Consider the following 23,177-nt stretch of genomic DNA (forward strand, 5'->3'; position numbering starts at 1 on the left):
AGGTTCGATTCCCGGCGAAGCTCACGTGGTTCGGATCCCACGTTAAGCTGTAGATACACGTCTCATACAGCCTTAGTGTTGAAAGGGACGCTAAACTGAAAATCAACTCAACTCAATTAAATACAGAAAATTTGAATCGTAATACATATATACAGTGAGAAAGTAAACTTTTATATTGTATTTAAAAAAAAAATAAAAGGAGAGTGTTGAACGGCAAAATAAAGATAGTTGGAAGATTATTAAAGCAGTGGATTTTTCTTCTAAACCCAGTCATAAATGATAGTGTTAGCGGATCAGGGGAACTTTACTAAGTCACTGAAAACCAGAAAAATGAATATTAGAATTATAGTGTTAACCATATTCATGTAGGTATCTGTTTTTTACATGTTAGCGCTGGAACTTCTTAGTTTTAGCTCCACACTTTTACATATTGGGTATCTCGTGTATGTATTAGTTTTGCAAAATGGTATGCATGGATGAAACATGACGTATTTCCGCGAGTATTTTCGGTGAAACTTGTTTCAGGTAGGTTCTAAAGATATGTACTATATATTGAACTTGCAGTGGTTGTTTTGCGTTGAGCTGTAAACATTATAATAAAAGATAATTGTTGGTCATACCTTTTCAAGTCGGTCATACCTTTTTTATTATTTCTTCACTATTGGTTACTTTCAGGCATGTCGCCTGAATAAACTAACTACTTATGCAACACCCTTTCGTTGTGATGTAACAAATTTCACCTGTAGGAGCCGAGATGGCTCAGTTGTAGAGCTCTTACCTCTAACGCGTGGGAGTCCTGGTTCGATGCGAGCTCCCGGTAAGTGGAATTTGTAGCTTGTGTGGGTGTTTTCGGGGTTCTTCCGTTTTCTTCCAATTTCTCATTGCACCATTATCATCCGTCTCATCATCACGGTCTTCCTTAGCCGCGGTGGATAATTGTGGGTCATTAAACTTGAAAAGAAATATAAATCTCAAATGTAAAATTTAAAAATTTGTGCCCGTATTATTCATCGCCATCCTTCTGTTACTCCAATTTTGGCGTTCACTCAGGCTCGCCAAATCTTTCCAATGGGTTACGAAACAAATTTCCGGTGCAAGCATAGCTAATGAAAGTAAAATACGCTTATTAAAATAAGATTTTTGAGGCAAAGTTAAATTTATACAAAATGGAGACGCATATTTTTAAGTTGAATATTATGGGTTTGTATATATATTACCGAAGTTAGCTGAAATAAACAAGCTTACGTACGTAAAGAGCAGAGCCGGTATAAATAACGCTATTTTCCAGATACCACGCATCTATACTTAAGGAATTATTGGAGTAAGGTGCGATCATTCAACGCAAATTGACACATCAACACTCAGCGGAAGGTCAAGACCAAAAGGCATGGGTTTCCAACAAAAGCGTCAGCTACTTTCACGATAATCCTAGGCCTTACTCAGCCAACAATACGCCATTCGAAGGTTCTGGCCGTGCGGTTTTCATGTATTTGGGTACTTCAAAGGAACAGTCCCCATTTAGCCCGTTTATTGGACAAAGAAGTGCAGCATTAATTTCACTCAGCAACCACAAAAATTCTTCAGCGAAGACATTCGTGGCTGTGTGTCACAGTGGAAAAAAATGGTGTTATCAGTACGGGAGAGTACTGTCATGTGAGTACATTTCTTTGGTTGGCTGGCTTACACCGACTTTCATTTGACTTTTCCTGTAGGAATATGATGGAAAAGGTACTGTACATAGGGTTATTTAATGCCCGAATTTTAAATAATAATCTCTACTGATAATATATGTTGTGCTGTAATTGGTTGCTCTGGTAAAATTGTAGGAAGTCGTTGGAAATGTTAGATATAAGTTACGAACTTGTGCGGTTAATTTATCGGGACATCTGCTTCTAAATAACAGCTACGTATAGTTTATCCCCATATTCATATTTATTTATTTACCCATTTTCATATGAAAAACTTCCACACGAAATCAGCATTCCCTTACTAGATTTGTAAACATGTATATCATAATAACGCATTCTCTTCTATCATTGCTCGAATGCATTCTCCTCAAAATATATAATTACATTCTTACTCAAATACAACAGTTTCACCTGTGAATATAATAAAGGGCACTCTTCCTTCAAATTCCCCAACACCGCCATAGTGTTTACATCTTCCACAACAACTACTCGTTATGTAATCAAAAATCACTTATATCATACATAAAAAGTTTCGGTCGGAATATCTTCTCAAATCTCAGACATACTTTAATACTTAACTTTCAACGGGGAGTCGTAGAGAAAATGTAATTGTGTTTATATGCATCTTACTAGAGAATCTTTGTATGTATATTTTCCTAATTGTTCTTTCAGGGTAAATTTGTACGAAGACCTTTTAAAAAGCAGTCTAAAAAGACGTTGCCTAGACGAGGCATGATATATTTGGGACATATTCCTCATGGTTTCTTTGAGGAAGAAATGTGGAAATATTTCAGTCAGTTTGGACAAGTTACCAACGTGAGAGTCGCTAGAAGTACAAAGGTAAGAACTGCTCACCAGTGTAAGGAAATAGTTAAAAATATCATCACAGAAAATGTGAAACGTCGTGTGGAGAGGCTTTAGAAAAGACACTGATTTCTTCATGCCACATATATATAAATTGTGTATATTATGTTCAAGCTTTGACCCTTAGAACTGTACTAGAAGGAGATATACATATTTTATATTGTAGTAAGGTTAGCGGTAAAGTATTCATATATTTTTTTCTAAAATTATTAAAAAAATACTAGGCTATACAAGGTCTTGTACTAAGTAAAAGGGAATTATAAACCGCAAGTGTGTTATGTCCGAGTGTCCTGCCTGAAGGTGTCCTAACCCATTTGTTTAAGGCAAGCCAGAGTCATTGAGACAGGAGAAAGGGATTTGTTCCTTTTTCCTGTTTGATTTTAAGAAATTCATGGAAAACCAAAATAGAAGGGGGCGGGGGGCAAGACATTAAGAAATAGAGTTAGTGATCCCACATGAACTGAATAAATACAATTCATTACGTAGATATTCACTTACCAGTTTATACTTCTCCTACATAAGACACTGTAGTAACAACAAAAGGGTTAAAATATGTTAGGATTTATGTGGACATATCCGCATTTTGAGAGTAAAAATTTGCATCCTCATACATTTTATGAAATATCCTTATTTGTCTCATTTTATAAACTTAGATGAATTGTCAGTTCAGTTTCAGATATTTTACATGTACACATACATATCTTTGGGTATTTGTATATTCAAAGAAGGAATTGTTTAAAAAGATCAGATCTACTGAAAAAAATGTGAATAGGCAATGTCAACGAGTTCACATTCTTGCATTTCAGAGTATGGTAACCCTAAACAGGAAGAACTATAAAATTTTATCCAGTTGTACTAGGAAAGAAAATAAATAAAACAATGTTGCTTGTCTCAATTAAAGTATATATTAACAGTACTGATTCTCTGCAAAATCTGACTGAATGTTACGACGTGATTGATCTGATGTTGAATGGTCTAGAAGAAAACGTTTAGGTATATGAGCGAGGAAATTAAATGCGACAGGAATAATCATATAAGAGTGTGGATTCACCTTGTTCTGCTTAATAGTACTATAATCAATACAAAGAATTTGATACTGATAAATACAATAAAGCTCACTGCATTTTAAAATCGAACTTCATAACATTTTTAGAAAATAACGACGATTTTTATTCTTGTTTAATGCTAGGAAATAAACCTTATTCGGAATTATGGTAGATTTTTAAATTAAACTTATCATTGTCATATGGAAATGCTGGAGTGGAGAGTGATTTTCTATAAATAAAACCATGCTTGTAGAAAATTTATATGAACATATTTTAGTTGCTCAGAGGAGAGTTAAAAATCATCCACATTTAACAATCACCTCAAAGAACCAAGGCAAATTCAAGATGATAAAAATATAAAAAGGCTGAAAAAAGAAAATTATTTTTAGCAATAAAGAGCTTGAATACCAAAAAGTATGAAAAATTCAAGCTTTAAAACAACAAATGAAATAAAACTTTCGAATGCCTGAGAAGAAAAGAAAAGAAAGTTAAGTTGGTTTGTTGGTTGTTGAAAATCAGATATATAGGCCAAATTATGATATTTATTTTACTTGTTTATATTTGAATGTATTCAGAATGCCAAGATATTAAGAATATCGTTACTGTGTAAATATTGTGTGGTACTAGTGTTTTTATTGTATCCTAAATACTGAACGAGCACCCTCGTGACTAAGGGGTTAGCATACATGCCTGTGGAGTTGGAGACCCAGGTTCGATTCTTGGCGGAGCTTATGTGGTTCGGATCCCACGTTAAGCTGTAGATACACGTCTCATACAGCCTTAGTGTTGAAAGGGGCGCTAAACTGAAAATCAACTCAACTCAATTAAATACAGAAAATTTGAATCGTAATACATATGTACAGTGAGAAAGTAAACTATATTGTATTTAAAAAATATAAAAGGAGAGCGTTGAGCGGCAATAAAGATAGTTGAAAGATTATTAAAGCAGTGGATTTTTCTTCTAAACCCAGTCATAAATGATAGTGTTCGCGGATCAGGAGAACTTTACTAAGTCACTGAAAACCAGAAAAATGAATATTAGAATCATAGTGTTAACCATATTCATGTAGATATCTGTTTTTTACATGTTAGCGCTGGAACTTCTTAGTTTTAGCTCCACACTTTTACATATTGGGTATCTCGTGTATGTATTAGATTTGCAAAATGGTGTGAATGGATGAAACATGACGTATTTCCACGAGTATTTTCGGTGAAATTTGTTTCAGGTAGGTTCTAAAGATATGTGCTATATATTGAACTTACAGTGGTTGTTTTGCGTTGAGCTCTAAACATTATAATAAAAGATAATTGGAATTTTTGTCTACATTTCCGAAACAGGATATTTCAAAGAATATACAGTTCAAAAGAAAGTTACATAAGAAACGTATTCCATGAAAATAATACTGCTTAAAACTGAAAATGCCTCTTTTGGAGCCTTGCACTTTCGTTGTCACCGGAATTGGTGAAATTGCTTGACTTATCCATTGACATATTCACTTAAAGGAAGTATGATGGTGATCTAATGGTTGAAATAATTCCTATTTTTATTACAGACTGGACGAAGTAAAGGTTACGCCTTTATTGAATTCCTCTATCCGGAAGTGGCAAAGATCGTAGCTGAGACCATGAATAACTATGTGATGTTCAACAGAGTCCTTAAAGGTAAATTACCTTCTCAATCTGTCTAAATCATGAGAGACCGTAGAATAACATTGAAGTTGGTTAGTAGACTAACATTTCTTTGTTTCCGAAAAATCTGATGGTTGTACGTTGTTTCAACTTATGTTAATCATACGGTGAAAAGAAGCTAAACAGAAATTTTAGCTGTTTTCAGACAAAACAAGCAGTTACTGTAGATATTTCTTACTCCTTACATCCTCAGTACACTCTTATGTTCTTATCTTTCCATCCACTTTCATATTAATTCTTTAATCAGATCTCTGTCCTTTCATTGAACAGAATTGGTAGAAGTCGAATGATGTTAGATCTGGAGCAAGGATGTCAAAACTCACGAGTGTAAGTGAACGTGAAGTCGAGTGAAAATGTTCCGTGGATTCTAAGAATAATTTTGTTCTGAATGTAGTGAGAGAGAAGACTACGATGTACAATGAGAGCTATTACTCGAAGCAGTTTTAGCTGTCCCAGCGATCTTTGTTTTTATGTATTGCATTTTATGTAGTAGGAAAGTCTAAATCAGAAAAAAAGAAAAAAATAATCCGATTATTCCGGTTGTATATTATGAAGAATTTTGGGGGTTGGAAAATGAAACAGCAATAAGATCGTTATCTAAACGTATATTTAATCAAAGTAAGCAGCAACACACTTCTCTCAGCGAGTACTAGTTCCTCCACACCCTCACATACCAAGCCGTGAAGCGTAGAAGTGATAAAAGCTGTGAAGTCGTTTATGGTGCAATATTGAAACATTTCCCGTAGAGATTTGTGTGGTAGTCCGTAGGGCTGAGATGGGGCTGAATAGTGGATATAGGATGATTTCGGTATCCAAACTCATGGAGGCGTGCAACAGTTATTCTTTTCACATGTGGGCGAGCATTGCATACGAGATCAATGGTTCCTTTGTGTTAAACAATGAAGGCTACTATTAACGTAACTTCCGGTGCATACGAGTGATTTCTGTAGTGTATGACTGTGCTGTGATAATTTGATTGGGGCCGCGGTGGCTCAGTGGTAGAGCGTTCATCTCTGGTGCATGGGTCCCGGGTTCAAATCCTGCTCCCGCCAAGTGAACTTTCTGGTGGACAAACACCGTGTGCGTGGGTTTTCTCGGGGTTCTCCCGTTTCCTCCCACTTTCTTCATTCCACCATTTCATTCATTTCTCATAATCACCGTCTCCTTTAGCCTAACCGGCATAACCGTGGGACGTAAAACTCAAAAGATTTCATTTCATTTGATAATTTGATCAAGTTCCAGAAAGGTATATTGCATTACACCAGTAACATTCTACTGAACAGCGACAATAATCATCTTTGGATAGAGGAGTGATTTATCCTTCTTGTGGTGTGGTTTTCTGGTGTTCAGCCATTGCCCTGACCTACTGGAGATACCCGATACAATCAATTTCTCATTGCACATTACGATACGATGCTTGATTGAGGAACGAGCACACTTCCAGGTGATGTGGTCCCCCTTGATCCATTCTTTTCCACCTTTGCTATTTATTACCTTCAGATGGTTGGAAATATCTTTTGCGAAATGTTCGTCTTTTGCAGCAAGCTGTCGCACCGTTTGACGTGAATCATTTTCACGTCGGTCATCAGATTATAGTTTTCTACACATTGGTGGTCGTCCCCAATCATCATTTGTAAGACTGATATCTTTAATGTGGAACTTCTTGAACCAACTCTGAACTGGCTGCGTATTAATACTAATTGTAAATAATCGGAATAACGTTCGCTTATTATATATTTCTATCCAATATTTCCCACGGGTGTTCTTTGTCGGGACTAAGTCTGAAGACTATCCTCAATGCTTATCTTTACAATTTTTGTTGTAACAACAATGGAGTAAATTTATATAAAAATTTATCAGAATATTAAAATAGTCACTGCATTAAATCCTAAATTAAGCCTTATTTTATATTTTTTTAGTTTCTAGTTAAAGTATTGTATGTACAATATTACCGTATTAAACACTATTGCCAATTGTAGTGGCCCAATGTAAAACTTGCACCTTTCGTGATTTGAAATTGCTTTGAGAAGCCTGAGACAGCTTCTTTGTTCTCGTGGGACTCTAGTGTGTTCCTTTAATCTAATGCCAATATTTCTTTTGGTTATTTCAATATAGGAAGCGTAACAATAATAGTAATAATAAAAAACTTATATATACCATTAAATACCATTAAAATAGTTTTTGTCCACCAAATAATATTTATAATGACTTAGAATTCCTTCCATGTATCGGAAAGGCTTAAGAATAACTTTAAGGTTGTGTCTTCTAGCTATTTTCGTTAATTTGTACGCTATACTTCGATACAACGGGAATGAGACCCATGGAGGATGGGGCGAGTTTACAAACTTTTTCAGACCCATTTTCCCACAGCTTTTAAATATAATGGGCTTTTTGTTTCCATCACAAGGAGATTGTGCCCATCAATGATTTGATGTATTTAATTCTTCATCCAAGTCTTCCTGAAGTGTTACCAATAAACCCCTAATAAACATGTTCATTCATATGTTATCTTTGGTCTGCCAAAGGTGTCCGGAATTCCATTTTACGAAATATTACTTGCTAAAGGCTTCTTGTATATTTTGGATCGAAACTTATTAAATTTTCTGTAAAAATTTAATGTCTAAGAAATGAATAGAGTTGTTACTTCCCTTTTCAGTCGTAAATTTCATCCCAGTACCAATACTCTCTAATTGCCGTAGAAGATAATTTAACCGTTCTTTTTTCTTCTTCTTTTTCACCACCAATATGTTATTTGCAAAACGAAAATGCTTTATGTATTTGAGTTCAGGATCTTCTAAGATATTAGTTTCCAATTGGTTTAGCACTATATTAGCCAGTACCAGCTATAAGGGAGTTACTATGGCAAGCCCATCTTTTTGCCAATAGATTCGGTCCTCAAATTTGAAAAAAAGAAAATAAAAAGTAAACATAATTCAACATTCTGGTTAGCTCATATATTTTGTAGTCATTCAGTTTATTATATCAGCCAGTTTTGGAAACATAGAATAGCTAAATTTATAGGTATGGACGTAAACATATTAACAATGTCTATTGATGGTAGCTTTAATTGATCCACATTGAGCATACTTCTTTCTTTACCGATAAATTATTGTTAATCACGTATTTGAATTTAGTTGTGTTTTGTAAGAAATGCTGAGCTATCTATTGAGCCAATTTGTATGCTGAATTGAAACCTTCCTAAGATGATTGGTCGAATGGGTATATCCTTTTTGTGTAACTTGGGCATCCCTAATTCATTGGTAAAGCTGGGTCATCAGTTTTTAAGTTTATTGTCATGTTGTCATCTAAAAGCTAATAATCCGGAATGATTGTATTTACTTTCCTAATTATGTCTGAGAAATGATCAGTACTCACCTTAATGTAATATTTATTATAGTTTAATTTAACCAGTATTTTCTCTTTATGATCTTTGTCAATGTTGGTGAATTTGTTTCCTTTATCTGCCTGTATGCACCAACACTTGTTAGTAGATAATCATAATTGGAAATATTCCATTAAATTAAATTCCTTTATTTTTTTGTGAATATTACATATTACGCAACTGACGGCAGCCTTACATTCCATCATGAAGTGTTCTTTCCCTTTTGAATCCCTAAGATTTAGGTATGCAAATTTTACTGATGTAATAAAATCCAGCGAAGTTAACGTGTTTATGAGATAAATGCAAAATTTATACTTACCGTATTTTAAATATTTTATACATCTTCTCTGGTATCTGTAATGTAGTTAAATTAACAATATTTGTCCCCTTTTTGTACATTAGCCTTACCATTAGTGTCTTCTGTCCAGGTTATTAGCTGCACCTTTTCTCCCCCCCCCCCCTACTCTCAATGTACTACAAATATTGAGTAGAAATACATAAAAATAGAAACATTATTCACGTTAATCGCAGTTATTATATTGTGTTCCATAAGCTAAATTAACCAATTATGATTTCATATTGGTTTCAGGTTTAAATGCTGTGTTGATGTTTGTCACCACTCCACTGGTTTCGTATTTCAATTTCCACTCATTGAGTTACACACAGTCCGTACATCATGGTGCAACATGGCATTTTGTCTTTCACGAGATAAACCACTGAATGCATGGACAAGAATTTCACTGTTCTTCGCGCATAAATTTTGCTAGCTGTATCTTTAGTCTGCTCAGTTTGAGTGCACTCGTATTTGTGCTTGACTGAACTTACTTGCTTCCATAAACGACATTTTATGGTACACAACCTAATATTTTCTGTATAATTTCTGTTTATTGGGTAAAAGATATAGACAGTAGATGTCTGTCATTGCTTTCTTAGGCTTACATACAATATTCTCAAGAAGCCTCAAGATTTTACTCATTCATATTTCTCTTTATTTTATTTATTTTTTCGCATGACGAAGGTCAAATTTACGAGGACCGTCCGGAAAGTAACCTCCGATGAGTTAAAACAAAATACCAAAGGTAAATAACAATAATTTATCATATACATCTGAAAACTACTACTTTACTGTATTTTTCAACATGGTTTCCACAAACATTCAAGCATTTATCATATCTCTGCACTAGCTTAGAAATTCCATCAGCAGTAAAAATCTCCCGCCTGTGCCTAAAGCCAGCCTGTGACCGCATCTTTCACCAAAGCGCTGAGATCCAAGCCAATTCTTCGTAAGCTTCGAGTTCGTGAAACGTTGATTTTCACGAACTTGTTCATCAAGTTTCTGAACGATTTCATCAGTGACCACAGATCGCCTGCCACTCCTCTCTTCGCCATGAATGTTTGTTCGTCCACTTTTAAATGAACGAACCCATTCATGAATAACTTCTTCACTCATCACACTTAGTCCATACACGACACAAAGTTCCCGGTGAATAGCTGCTGCCGAATATTGTTTTGCCGTAAGAAAACCTACAACAGCTCGCACCTCAAACTTGGCGGGGTTTTCTGTTGCAGCACATTTTAAGACGCTACAAAAGTGGAACTAGTGATCACTGATTAGACAACCTTCACTCTACCACGGCTGGATGCAGACTGATCTACCCACACGTCTGTGCAAAGATGGTAGTGCTGCCCCCTACTTCACGCACAGTTATCAATGGGAGGTTACTTTCAGAAAGCACCTCGTATAATGATTCTTAAGGAAGACATTTCTTTCTGTGATCAATATCTCGGGTAGACCTACGCGGATGATTCGTAGTTCTACTATTTGCTGTTGATTGTTAAAATTTAGTATTAGTATTCCCTTTCAGCACCGAGACTACATAAGCTGTGAACCAACATTTTAAGCTGGAATCCGAACCACCATAATGCGTTGAAATTTGAATGCTGTCCCATTGGAAATCGAATCCGGAACCCCATGCATGGAAGGCATACGCGAAAGCCGCTAGACTAGTGGACAAGGGCTACTATGCCGGACTCTTACATTTTCTTAGTCAGTGAGAATGGATTTTGTCCTTTGGAGAATTACTCGCTTTTTTCATTAGCTTTATATATATGTACACTTGTTAGTTCACTCCTTTCAGAATTGTGCGTATTATTATCTGCAATATTTCAGGCAGCACTTATAAATTTTCATACTCGGTATTTCTTACATTGTAAACCCATAAAAATACCTATCATTTTGTTAAACTTGAAGAAACATTAGACTTTATCTTCTTTCTCGAAGTATTGCAACGTATAATATGCACAATCCTGGAAAGAGGTAAGCTTTAAGGGAATTATGAATATGTGTTCCTTACGGTCATTAAACAAAAACGTTTATACCTTATTTTTTATTTCTTTAAAGCACAGTATATTCCTCCGGAAAAACAGAACCCAAAAATGTTCAAGGCGCCACCGATGCATGAAGGGCCTCCACCAACAGTATTGCGGCAGGAGCGTAACCGGAACGAGTTGAACAGACACCGGGAGAAGATAGAAGAAATCGAGATGAAAGTGAAGGCGATCCAACGGATACAAGAGTTACAAGAGAAGCTTCGCAGTATGGGAGTGCAATATGAATTTGAGGTACATAAAATACTACTAGAAAAAGTAAATAGTTGTATTGTCGGTATTATTCATTGTACCTTATATTTGCAATTGCCTTCAGTCTAGTTTCCTTTCCTTTATTTATGGGATACAGTAGAAAGAAAGAGGCCCCAGTCCTTACAGAGTGAAACTGTAATCAACTATGTGTTCGTTAACTTCCCCTCGAGTGAAGTTGAGTTAGTGCCAGGTACACTATTGATGATAAAATCTCAAACACTTTTTAATGAAAGAAACAGTTTTGTATGTTACTAGTAAAAAGAATATGAAGTCTGGCTAAAAAATAACGGGACTGATGCTAAAACTATGGTTTATTGTCACAAACTTACAAGTTAAAGGTAATCCCCTTCAACATATTCCTCTCCCCTCTCTATACACAATTGCATACGAAATTTCCATTGTTTGAAGCAGTTGTGGAAATCTCTTCCACAGTCTGAAAATGAGTTCCTTTGAGGACGGATTTCATTTCCGGAAAAAGAAAAGAATCTTACGGTGTCAGATCTGGCGAACAAGGTGGCTATTTCAACATTGGAATCATCTTAGCTGCCAGAAACTGCTTAACGGTCAAACCAGTATGCGAAGGAGCATTGTCGTGATGCACAATCCATTCATTGTTCTTCCATAAGAGGGGTCGTTTCTTTCTCACGTGCTTTCGCAGCTTCACCAAAATCTGCTGATACTGCATACTCAGTGTGACCTGATGGTATCCATTCAATCAGGAGCAGGCCATTGGTATCAAAGAACACAATGAGCATGATCTTCACTTTCGATCTGCTCTTGCGTTCCTTTTTCATTCGCGGTGATGAGGGAATTTTCTAGTGCATGGATTGACTTTTCGTTTAAGGACTATACTGAAGATCACGTCTCACCACCAGTGACGATTTTCGTTATCATATTCGGTTCTGCTTCCAGACGCTCCATTGTGTCACTGCACACGTGCTTCCGAAAATTCTTCTGCTTCTGCATGAGGTTTTTTGGTACCATTTTAGCAAATGTTCAAATAGTGCGCGGACATACTCTTTATCAATGCCCATCGTGTCTGCTATCATTTGAATACTGAGCCTGCAATTCTTCCTGACAATGTCACTCACTTTCGCCACATTTTCTTCTATTATTGCTGTGACAGAACAACCTGTTCTTTCATCATCATCAACGTTCTCGCGTCCCTCGCTTAAGCGATTGTGCCACTCAAACACTTGGCGTACACGACACCGTATTATCACCATATACATCCTACAACAGTCTCACACACTCACTCAGTGATTTCTTCTATTTCACAAGGAATTTCAATTTTCACATTTGCCATTCGTCTGGCAACACGATTATACACCACTCTCTTCAATTACTGCTCACAGACTAAACCCGACTGGGAGCGGCAACACATGTATATCATTCTCTTCTCGAAGGTTCAAGGTTGCTCTCCATACATGCGCTCCCCACTGCTGCACGTATACTACTGATAGGTTGCCAGTTCCGTGATTTTTTAGCCGAACTTCGTATTAATATACATATAACAAATTCCTTAAAAGAATACCAATGTAAGAAATTTTGGTTTGTATTAACTTCCTTAGCGCACTACCGGACCAGAATTCGGTAATTTTGTTGGTTTCGATTTCATTACTCCACTTTGAGAAAGCTGGCTATGAGTGTCTTGCTTCTCGTGTTTTTAGTTTCCGTTCCCTCACACAATTCTTGTATTTTGAGAGAACTAGTTCACAACTTCGATCTAAACTTCTTTTGAAATATCAGCAGAATAAGTATAGGATGCAGTTTCTGCCTTTTAAGAAGGTATTACGTAGCTAACTGACACTCTAGATAGCGTGGAACGAACATTACTAACTAAACTTTAATTGTTTGTAATCTCTTATGTTGACATGTACCATACGTATAAATATATATTTTTTAATCTGATATAAACGAGGGCTGCTAGAAAAGTTTCTGCACACTACTACTTACAGTGTTCTGATATGTTAAAATTCAGAAGAATAGCTCCTTTTATGTTTAAATTACATTTGATTATTTGTTTAAACCTATTCATGTATTTTTCACACAAGTTTGAAGAAGTGCCTCAGGAACCGTTGCTCGGAATGCGTCTACAGCTGCTTCAGGCGACACAAATCGCGCACAACGCATCTTATTTGTATCTTTAAAAATAAAAAGAAGTCATTGGGTAATAAATTGGGTGAGTACGGACAATCAGTAATTAATTCGACATTTTCACTGGACAAAAATCAACAGTTTACTGTGCAGAGTGGGATCTGGCGTTGTTACGAAGAATGATGCGATCATTTGGGTTTGTTTTACGCAATTCATTGATGACCTGTGGAAAACAAATTGTTGTATACCACTCAGCATTTACAGTCCTTCGATCTTATAAAATAATTGTTGCCACATCTCTAGTATAACCGAACAAACAAGCAATAATTTGCTTGTCAGTACTCCTCGAACGATTAACTTTTCTTGGTTTTAGCTCACTTTAAAATACCCAAACAATAGATTGGTGTTTAGTTTTGGGTTTGTATCAGTAAATCCAAGTGTCGTCTCCTGTAACGATGGAGTACACCGAATTTGATTTACCTCGGTTGAATTCTTTACACATTTCGTTACACCAATTGACACGAGCTATATTTGAGATTCGGTCAAGTGGTGTGGGATCCAACTGCTTGAAAGTTCCATACGTTAAGTTGACCATGCAAAATCGTATGTATTGCTTTCCTATCAATATTTAAGGATGCCTGAATCTCATGGTGTATCACATGCCGATCTCCCTCTGTCACTTCACGCCCAGAATCAAGGTTATTAGCAACGACAGACATGGATGGACACCTTCACGAAATTTATCACTGAGAAATGTGCGACCACGCTGGAATTCGGAAAACCATTGTACGTAGTCCTATTGGATGGTGCTTCATCCCTAAAAGCAAAATGAAGTAGTTAGATTCATTGCTTCGGTATTAAACTTCATTTGGAATTATAAGAAACCATTGTTCCCGAAGGTGTTCGTCAGAAATATCCATTTCTTACACAAAACTGCCATGTAAAATTATAAGAAATTATTGAGTCCAAAAGTGTTCATGAGAAAAAACATTTCTCACACAAAACTGCTTCTTCAGACTGCTGTGAAAAATAAACTAATCGGCTTAAACAAACAATAAAAGATAAACACAGAAATGTCTATTCTTTCGAATTTTATGCAGAACACTAGCACTACTGTAAGTAGTAGTGTGCACAGACTTCTTCAGCAGTCCTCGCACTACGATAAATGTTATTGTGCTTGATCACAAAATGTCAACTAAATTTGCCTAAGATCATAAAATATTCTTCTGTTTTCTTATTGTACTTCTACAGGAGAGAAACGTCGAAAACCGTCCGTCTTTCTTCAACTCGGATGATAAGCATAGATCAAATTAAGAACTAAGTGTGGAAAGTGTAAGAAAGATTTCCAGAGTTGAGTCCTGTTTTACAAATTGTTCTACGGAAGTCTGCATATGGCAGAATTGTTGATCTAACTCGTACTGCTTTACGTCCTTCTCGATCATATGCGAGACTTGTAGCTGATAAAAGGGAAATAATATTCCTGTTACTTTTACTGCTTTCCAATCACTAATATAACATAAGAAAGACACGTGTAAATAGAACGAAATGTATAATCACAAGTTCCTGACATAACTGTACAAAAATGATCACGATTTCAAAATTGTACAACTTCTGACTGTAATAAATTCGTATGGAATGAATCAGAGCCTTTATATTACTCGTGGCATCGAACTAAACGCGTTGGGTGTGTTCCTGATGAATCACTTGCTACACTGCTTGTATGCAATTCCGTGATACCGATACTACTGGAAGACCTTGACGGACAAGGTGCTTCTCAACATATCCCGTACATACATATTCGATGAGAAACATGTCACGAAATCGTGCAGACCAGGGAAGCAAAGGTATATGTTGTTCTTTGGAGGAGACTTCTGTATTCCAGGATACATGCAGCCGGGGATTGTCCTGCTGAAATAAAGTATCCGGGATTGTCTGAAGGTACGATCTCAGCCTCGTAGAACTTTCCTGATGTGGCCATTGGTGAGGTTGCCCAATTCATAGCAACCGAAGTCGCGAGGTGTACCCACATCAACATATCTACGGTTCAGTAATGTAGATTGGCAGTTTGCACTCAACACGATAGTGTCTAGGGCATACGCGACCATCACTGCAGAACAAATTGGCGGGATTTGTCCGAAGCCACTGAGCATATAAGCGATAGTATCCACATGCCCATTGTAGCCTGAGGAATTCGTGGTTCAAAGTCAGTAGAAGCAACCGCAAAAGCATGCACGCCAACAAACCAACGTTCAATAGACGCCATCAAATCATCGGCCTGAATAAATCTACATCCGTTATCGTGCTCCAACGTCGAGTTAACACCGTTGACCATGACATGTTGTCCGTCACGGTTATGCGACAAAATGTCTTATGATCTCATTGTGGTCACTTTGCGCAATCAGCTTTCCGATCGACATTGCGTACGTTTCTTTTCTCTTCATAGCTTCCATCCGTGCATCAGTGTTGTAGTGTCTTCTATACTTGCACCAATTTTCCCGTTATGAAATGCCATCTCCCTGTAAGCCGACCTTGCAGCTCCGTTCGAAAAATGCTTTGTTTATATTGAACCAGGTCCGTAGCCAGAACATTTAGATAGGGGAAGGGGCACAGGGGTAAAGTAATGTGTTTTTGTTCGTGTCACTTGTGGGGCTGACTTGAGTTCACCTTACACTCGTTCGTTCATTCATACGTACATACTAATAAATAACTTAGTTTCAGAGGAGGTCAGCTCCGCTGACCACCCCCTAGCCACGCCCTTTGACGTCGACGAAGCATAATGACACATGCACACAGATTTCCTGTTCGTTGTCCACGCTTCAGTGTCTGAGGGCCGTGTGCATATTTAATTTGCGGGCTACTTAGGGGCCGCGTACAGGACACTTGATAATTTGCGTTGCACAGATCTCTCATAGGGTCAAACAGACTCCCAATAAGTTGAGGGATGACTACCTGTGCTTCGATGCACCCTTTGCTAGTCCGTAGCAGTTCTTGTTCTTATATAAAATTCATATGCTCCGTGCAAAGCAAGTATTTGAATGTATTAATGAGTTTGTCGTGTTCGTTGGGCCAGTGTTGGGCAAATTTCAATTGAATTAACAATTAACAATTAATCTGTAAATTTAATTGTTAATTGCAATTAACAATTGAAATAAGTAATGGTTAATTGTTAATTGCACTTGGCCATTGAAAAAGGAGAATCAATTGCAATTGATCAATTGATTGAAAGCAATTGCAGTGAAAAGTAATTGCAATTGAATTCTGTAATTCAATTGCAATTGAAATTAATTGGCAATTGATTCAATTGCAATTGATTTCCACAGCAATTACTTTCAATTGATTGATCAATTGCAATTGATTTTCACTGATTAATTTTCAACACTGTAGTTCAGAGAGGGCGTGGGGCAATGAAAACTTTAGCCACGACCAATTGACTCACCACCCGTCGTGACCCACGACCCACCGTGATCCACTCTGACCCACCACCCACCATAAACCACTCGTACCCACTGTGACCCACAGACCCACCAAAACCCATTGCCATCAACTCTGACCCATGATTCACGCCCTCCTCTCTACTGACTAAAGAGTTTAAACTTGTAATAAAACAAGCCTATGAAATTATCACTCATCGGAGTTTGAATTTCTACCATCAATCGCTCAACCACCGCACTAATACAATAACGGCGGATCTGACCTTTCTAATATAAATAAAATAGAGTTTTTTTGTGTGTCTGTCTGTCTATCTTTGTGCGGCCTGTGGACGAGACGAGTGGACCGAAACTTTTCAAAATTTGGTCACGGGTAGCTTGGTCTAGGCCCCAGACCAAGACGAAGACTTTTTTTTTTAATTCCTTACTAGGGGGTCTCCAGGGGACGTTTACCGGGACCGGCCTGGGGACCAGAAAAGCCGACCGAGAGTTACCAAATTTTGGTCAAAGACACCTTGGTCTAGGTCCCACACCAAGGCAAAGCGTTTTCAACAAAATTCGAACCAGGGGGTCTCAGGGGGGCGTTTACCGGGACATGTAAAAGTAGAACGATATCAGTGTCGATTTCATAGTTTTCGCGGTCGCTGAGATCAATGGTGGAACTCCGATCGCATTAACTTCCAAATTCACCCTATTCGGCTGCGGGCCGTGGGTCAACGGGGGGAGGGGGGGGATACCGAAACGTAAAAGTAATCCAAAATGACCGATATTAGTGTCAAATCCATAGTTTTCGCGGTTGCTGATATCAATGGTGACACTACCATTAGCGATGACTTTCAAATTCATCCACCGTTGTATGCGGGTCTTGGGTCACCAGAGGGGGGAATTCCGAGACATGTAAAAATAATCGAAAATGATCGTTATTAATGTCAAATCCATAGTTTTCGGGATAGCTGAGCTCAATGGTGAAACTCAAGACCGCGTTTACTTTCATATTTAGCCCCCATCAGCGAAGAAAGGGGGGCATTATAAAGGGGATCACGAGACATGTAAAAATAATCCACAATGACCGATGTCAAATCCGTAGTTTTGGCGGTGGCTGAGATCAATGATGATACTTTCATTAGCGACGATTTTCAAATTTAGCCACCATTGAATGCGGGCCGGGAGTCACCGGGGGTGGGGAATTGCGAGACATGTAAAAATAATGGAAAGTGACTGATATTAGTATCAAATCCATAGTTTTCACTGTTGCTGAGATGAATGGTAATACTTCCACAGGCGTTGACTTCCAAATACAGCCCCCATCGGCTGTGGGCCAGAGGCATTTTTTTTTTTCAAAATTGGAACCAGAGGATTATAGGGACTTTTACCGGCATATGTAAAAAGTAGTAGAAAATGGCAAATGTTAGTGTCACATTCATAGTTTTCGCGGTATTGATTGGGGGTTAGTGGGGGCCAGAGGAGATTTTTTCACAATACGAACCAAGGGGGTCTGAGGTGTCTTTCACCGGGACATGTAAAAGTAGTAGAATTTGTGTCGAATCCATATTTATTGGGGTTCCTCAGACGTATAGTGACACCCAGATAGTGTATACGTTCAAATTCAGCCCCCATCGGCCTTCCCAATGAAAACACATGTACATTGTTGGATATATATTCACACAAAATATATCCAATTTTAGAAATGTTTCTTAATTGTTCTCCCGTTGTTCATTTCGTTTACATTGATATTTTATCTGATCCATGCGAAGAACGGGCATAACAGCTAGTACGAAATGGTAAAGTGTTTGTTATGGAACAAATTACAATGAATTCAATTATATAGATAATAATTATAATTAATAATTATTTCCTTGTTGAATTACACTAGTTAACAAATTTAAACTTTTTGTTTGTTACATGAGAAAAATCACCTGATCTTAAAGGAACTTTTTGCGCTGAATTCGAATATGTACTCGGTTTCTCTCCATCACGTACAGTTTTCCCGTAACAGAGGGATTTTCGGGAAATTCCCTCAAAAACTTCCCTTTTTCAGATATTTTATTCCCCTAGCTCCTGTCCTCTTACATATAGTAACATAGAAATTATACCTAAGTATACCTTGATTTATATTTAATAAACCCTAAAAGTTTCGTAAAAATCGCTTTGTTCTTTCTAGAGAAATAAATATTTTGTATGTATACTGTGTGCACTGTTTATTGCACCTGATAGTAATGCTTTCAGATCTCCTGAGTTGGGGTAAAAACGATTTGCTTTATTACTACAAACACAGGCATAAAAATGAATATTTACAATAGTCAACAACACACTTGTATTGCTCTCTCTAAATTAGAAACGTGTATAAAAATAGAATGTACTTCCAACATATATTTTTTTAAAAACGTACAGTATATGTATATCTTAATACATATATATACAATTCTCCAAGTTTTTTCGTTTTATTCATGAAATGGTTATCAATATTTGTTATCAAATGTAACAGAATGCAAAAGAACTTCCACTTCCCGAGCCCCCTACCAACTGGGAAGAGATATGGCCAAAAGACTCTGATGATGATCATGACCTTGATGAACCATCGACATCAACATGTACATCCAAGGATCCAACGTTCATCCCTGACTGTGTTCGCGAGCCACATTTCATCCAGCAATGTGAACTTAATGACCTAGTCCGTGATTTACACCTGACAAAACAAGAGGCGGAACTTCTATGATCAAGGCTCCAGCAGTGGAACTTATTGGATGCAGAAACGAACATATCAGTGTACAGGAAAAGGCATGTTCAATTTTCAAGCTATTTCTCAATGCAAGATAATGTGTGTGTATGTACGGATATAAATGGGGTGATGGCGGACCTAGGAATTCCTTACGTTCCAGAAGAATGGAGGTTATTTATCGACGCGTCAAAGGTCAGCCTTAAAGCTGTCCTTTTACATAATGGAAATAAAAAACCTTCTATACCACTTGCACACTCAGTGAAGATTAAGGAATCCTATGACACCATGTCAACTTTGCTAAATCTTATAAATTACAAGGACCATTGTTGGCAAATATGTTGTGATCTCAAGGTAGTTGGTATTTTATTAGGACTGCAGTGCGGTTACACGAAGTACCAATGTTTTTTATGTTTATGGGATAGCCGAGCTGATGACCAACATTATGAAGTGAAGGAATGGGAACCTAGAGTGAATTACGTACCTGGAGAATGCAACGTCAAATACGCTCCTTTGGTAGATCCTAATAAGATATTACTACCGCCACTTCATATCAAGTTAGGACTTATGAAAAACTTTGTCAAAGCCATGGACACATCTGGTGAAGGTTTCAAGTATTTGCGAGATAAGTTTCCTAACCTGAGTGCTGCTAAGATTTCAGCGGGAGTGTTTATTGGTCCCCAAATTAGGAAATTAATGCTTGATGATAGCTTTGACAGCAAGTTAAACAGTGCTGAGCTAGCTGCCTGGACATCATTTAAGAGTGTTGTGCGCAACTTTCTGGGCAATAACAAAGCTGAGAGTTACACAGAAATCGTACAGGACATGATACAGAAATACAAAGAGTTGGGTTGTAGGATGTCTTTAAAAATCCACTTTTTGCACTCCCACCTCAGCTTCTTTCCTGCTAACCTAGGTGCTCTCAGCGACGAACAGGGGGAAAGATTCCACCAAGATATAACGGCAATGGAGAAAAGGTACCAGGGACGATGGGATCCTTCAATGATAGGGGACTATTGCTGGGGTCTTGTTAGAGAATGCAACATTTCTTACAAAAGAAGGAAGTAGTATACGTTTTTGTAACCCAATGGAAGTTTTATATATTGTGATAGTTTTGATTGTCTTTTCATGACCTTTTGGTACATTTGTATTATTGTTTATTGTAAATTGTCACACTTGTAAATTATATTGTATTATATTTTATATATGTGTTTGTGGTAATAAAGCAAAACGTTTTACCTCAACTTAAGAGATCTGAAAGCATTACTATAAGGTGCAATAAACAGTACACACAGTATACATACAAACATATTTATTTCTCTAGAAAGAATAAAGCGATTATTACGAAACTTGGAGGGTTTGTTAAATATGAATCAAAGTATACTTAGGTATAATTTCTATGTTAGTATATGCAAGGGGACAAGATCTTGGGGTGTAAAATAAACGAAAAGGGAAATTTTTGAGGGATTTTGCCGAAAATCCCTCTGTTACGGGAAAATCGTACGTGATGGAGAAAAACCGAGTGCATATTCGAATTCAGCGCAAAAAGCTCCTTTAAGAACAGGTATTTCCTTTTATGTAACAAAACCTTTGTTAACTTACTTTTCAGTGGAAAACTGAATAACATTTAAAAGTTCTAAATCAACGTAAAGTACACCAACGTAAAGGAAAAATGTATAAAATTTTCCATATAATTAAGCTTACAAACTTAAATGGAAATTTAGCTTAATTACATGGAAATTTTTTGTGTCGTTTTGTGCGCCTATTTCCTCGTTTTCTGCGTCACCGGAAATGGGTCAATCTTATCCTACAAATATGGCGGAACAAGTTAATGCTGTTCCGTCAGTAACGATTTCGAGGTCGTTTCCTTCACATCATCTTGTGCGTGTTTTCTACCGTTTTGTAAGACTATTTCCACGTTTTGTGAATCAATGGTAGTGGGTCAAAATGGGCATTCAATGTGGGAAGAAAAATGATCCACTCTCCCACCAGTATCGAATTTCAAGGTCGCTTTTTCGCATTGTTTAGTGCATGTTTTTACCGTTTCTGCGCATATTTTCACATTTTGTAGGCCAACGAAAGTGGGTCAAAGACGACCTACAAATATGGCAGAAAAAGACATATCCATTCCACTTTCAAGGTCCATTTTGACCCTCTCCCACTGATGCACAAAGCGACACAAATCATGCATAAAAAATGTGAAGAAAACGACCTCGACATTCGATGGTGACGGAACAGCATTAAGTTATTCCGCTATACTTGTAGGCCATTTTGACCCATTTTCGTTGTCGCACTAAAGTGGAAATAGGAGCACAAAACAGTACAAAGCAGGCATTATACGATGCGAAAGAAACGACCTTCAAATGCGATAGTGGTGGAACAATAGCTCTATTTCCTCACACATTGATGGACCATTTTGACGCATTTCTGGTGATGCTCAAAACGTGGAAGTAGGCGAACAGAACAGTACAAAATACGCACTAAACGATGCGAAAGAACCAACCCCGAAATTCGATAGTGGCGGAACAGTGAGCCATTTAACTCCCACTTTAAAGCCCCGTTTAACTCACCTGGGGTGATGCACAAGACGAGAAACAGGCGCAGAAAACTTTAAAAAAGGGCACTAAACGATGCGAAAGTAACGATCTAGAAATTCGATAGTGTCGGAACAGTGGGTCATTTTCGTCACATCTTGGAGGCTCATTTTGACACACTTCTGGTGACGAACAAAACGTGGAAATAAGGGCACGAAACGGCACGAAACATTCACTAGTCGATGCGAAAGGAAGGACCACGAAATTCGGTAGTGACGGAGAAGTGGGTCATTTTCGTCACACTTTGGAAGCCCATTTTGACACACTTCTGGTGACGCACAAAACGTACCAAACAGACACTAAACGCGAAAGAACGGACCCCAAAATTCGATAGTGGCGAAACAGTGAGCTATTTAACTCCCACTTTAAAGGCCTGTTTAACTCACTGACGCACAAGACGAGGAAGTAGGTACATAAAACTTTTAAAAAAATAGGCACTAAACGATGCGAAAGAAACGACCTAGAAATTCGATAGTGTCGGAACACTGGTCATTTTGCTCACACTTTAGAGGCCCATTTTGACACACTTCTGGTGACGCGCAAAACGTGGAAATAAGGGCACGAAACGGCACGAAACATCCACTTGTCGATGCGAAAGGAAGGACCACGAAATTTGGTAGTGGCGGAGCAGTGGGTCATTTTCGTCCCACATTCGAGGCCCATTTTGACCGTCTTCCAGTGACGCACAAAACGTCGAAATACGCGCACAAAAGGGTACGCGATGTGAAATTAACGACCTCGAAATTCGATAGTGGCGGAACAGTGGGTCATTTTGTCCCATCTTGGAAGCCCATTTTGACCCACTTCTGGTGACGCGCGAAACGTGGAAATGGGGGCACGAAACAGCACGAAAATTTAGTAGTCGATGCAAAATGAAGGACCTCGAAATTCTTTAGTGGCGGAGAAGTGGGTCATTTTCGTCCCACCTTCGAGGCCCATTTTGACCATCTTCCAGTGACGCACAAAACGTCGAAATAGGCGCACAAAAGGGTACGCGGTGTGAAATTAACGACCTCGAAATTCGATAGTAGCG

General features: G+C 37.7%; 1 protein-coding gene across 1 annotated transcript in view; it reads left to right on the forward strand.

Moving 5' to 3' along the window:
• Positions 1-23,177, forward strand: part of LOC145678593 (uncharacterized) — a 31,633-nt gene that overhangs the window by 4,586 nt on the left and 3,870 nt on the right. The window contains exons 2-4 of the mRNA XM_081748931.1: positions 2,361-2,528; positions 5,152-5,260; positions 11,071-11,291. Of these exons, the coding sequence (XP_081605057.1) occupies positions 2,361-2,528; positions 5,152-5,260; positions 11,071-11,291 (498 nt within the window). The remainder of the gene's footprint in view (positions 1-2,360; positions 2,529-5,151; positions 5,261-11,070; positions 11,292-23,177) is intronic.

The sequence above is a fragment of the Thermobia domestica genome, chromosome 2, assembly GCF_964235325.1.
Source record: "Thermobia domestica chromosome 2, izTheDome1.hap1.1, whole genome shotgun sequence".
Classification (NCBI taxonomy): Eukaryota; Metazoa; Arthropoda; class Insecta; order Zygentoma; family Lepismatidae; genus Thermobia; species Thermobia domestica.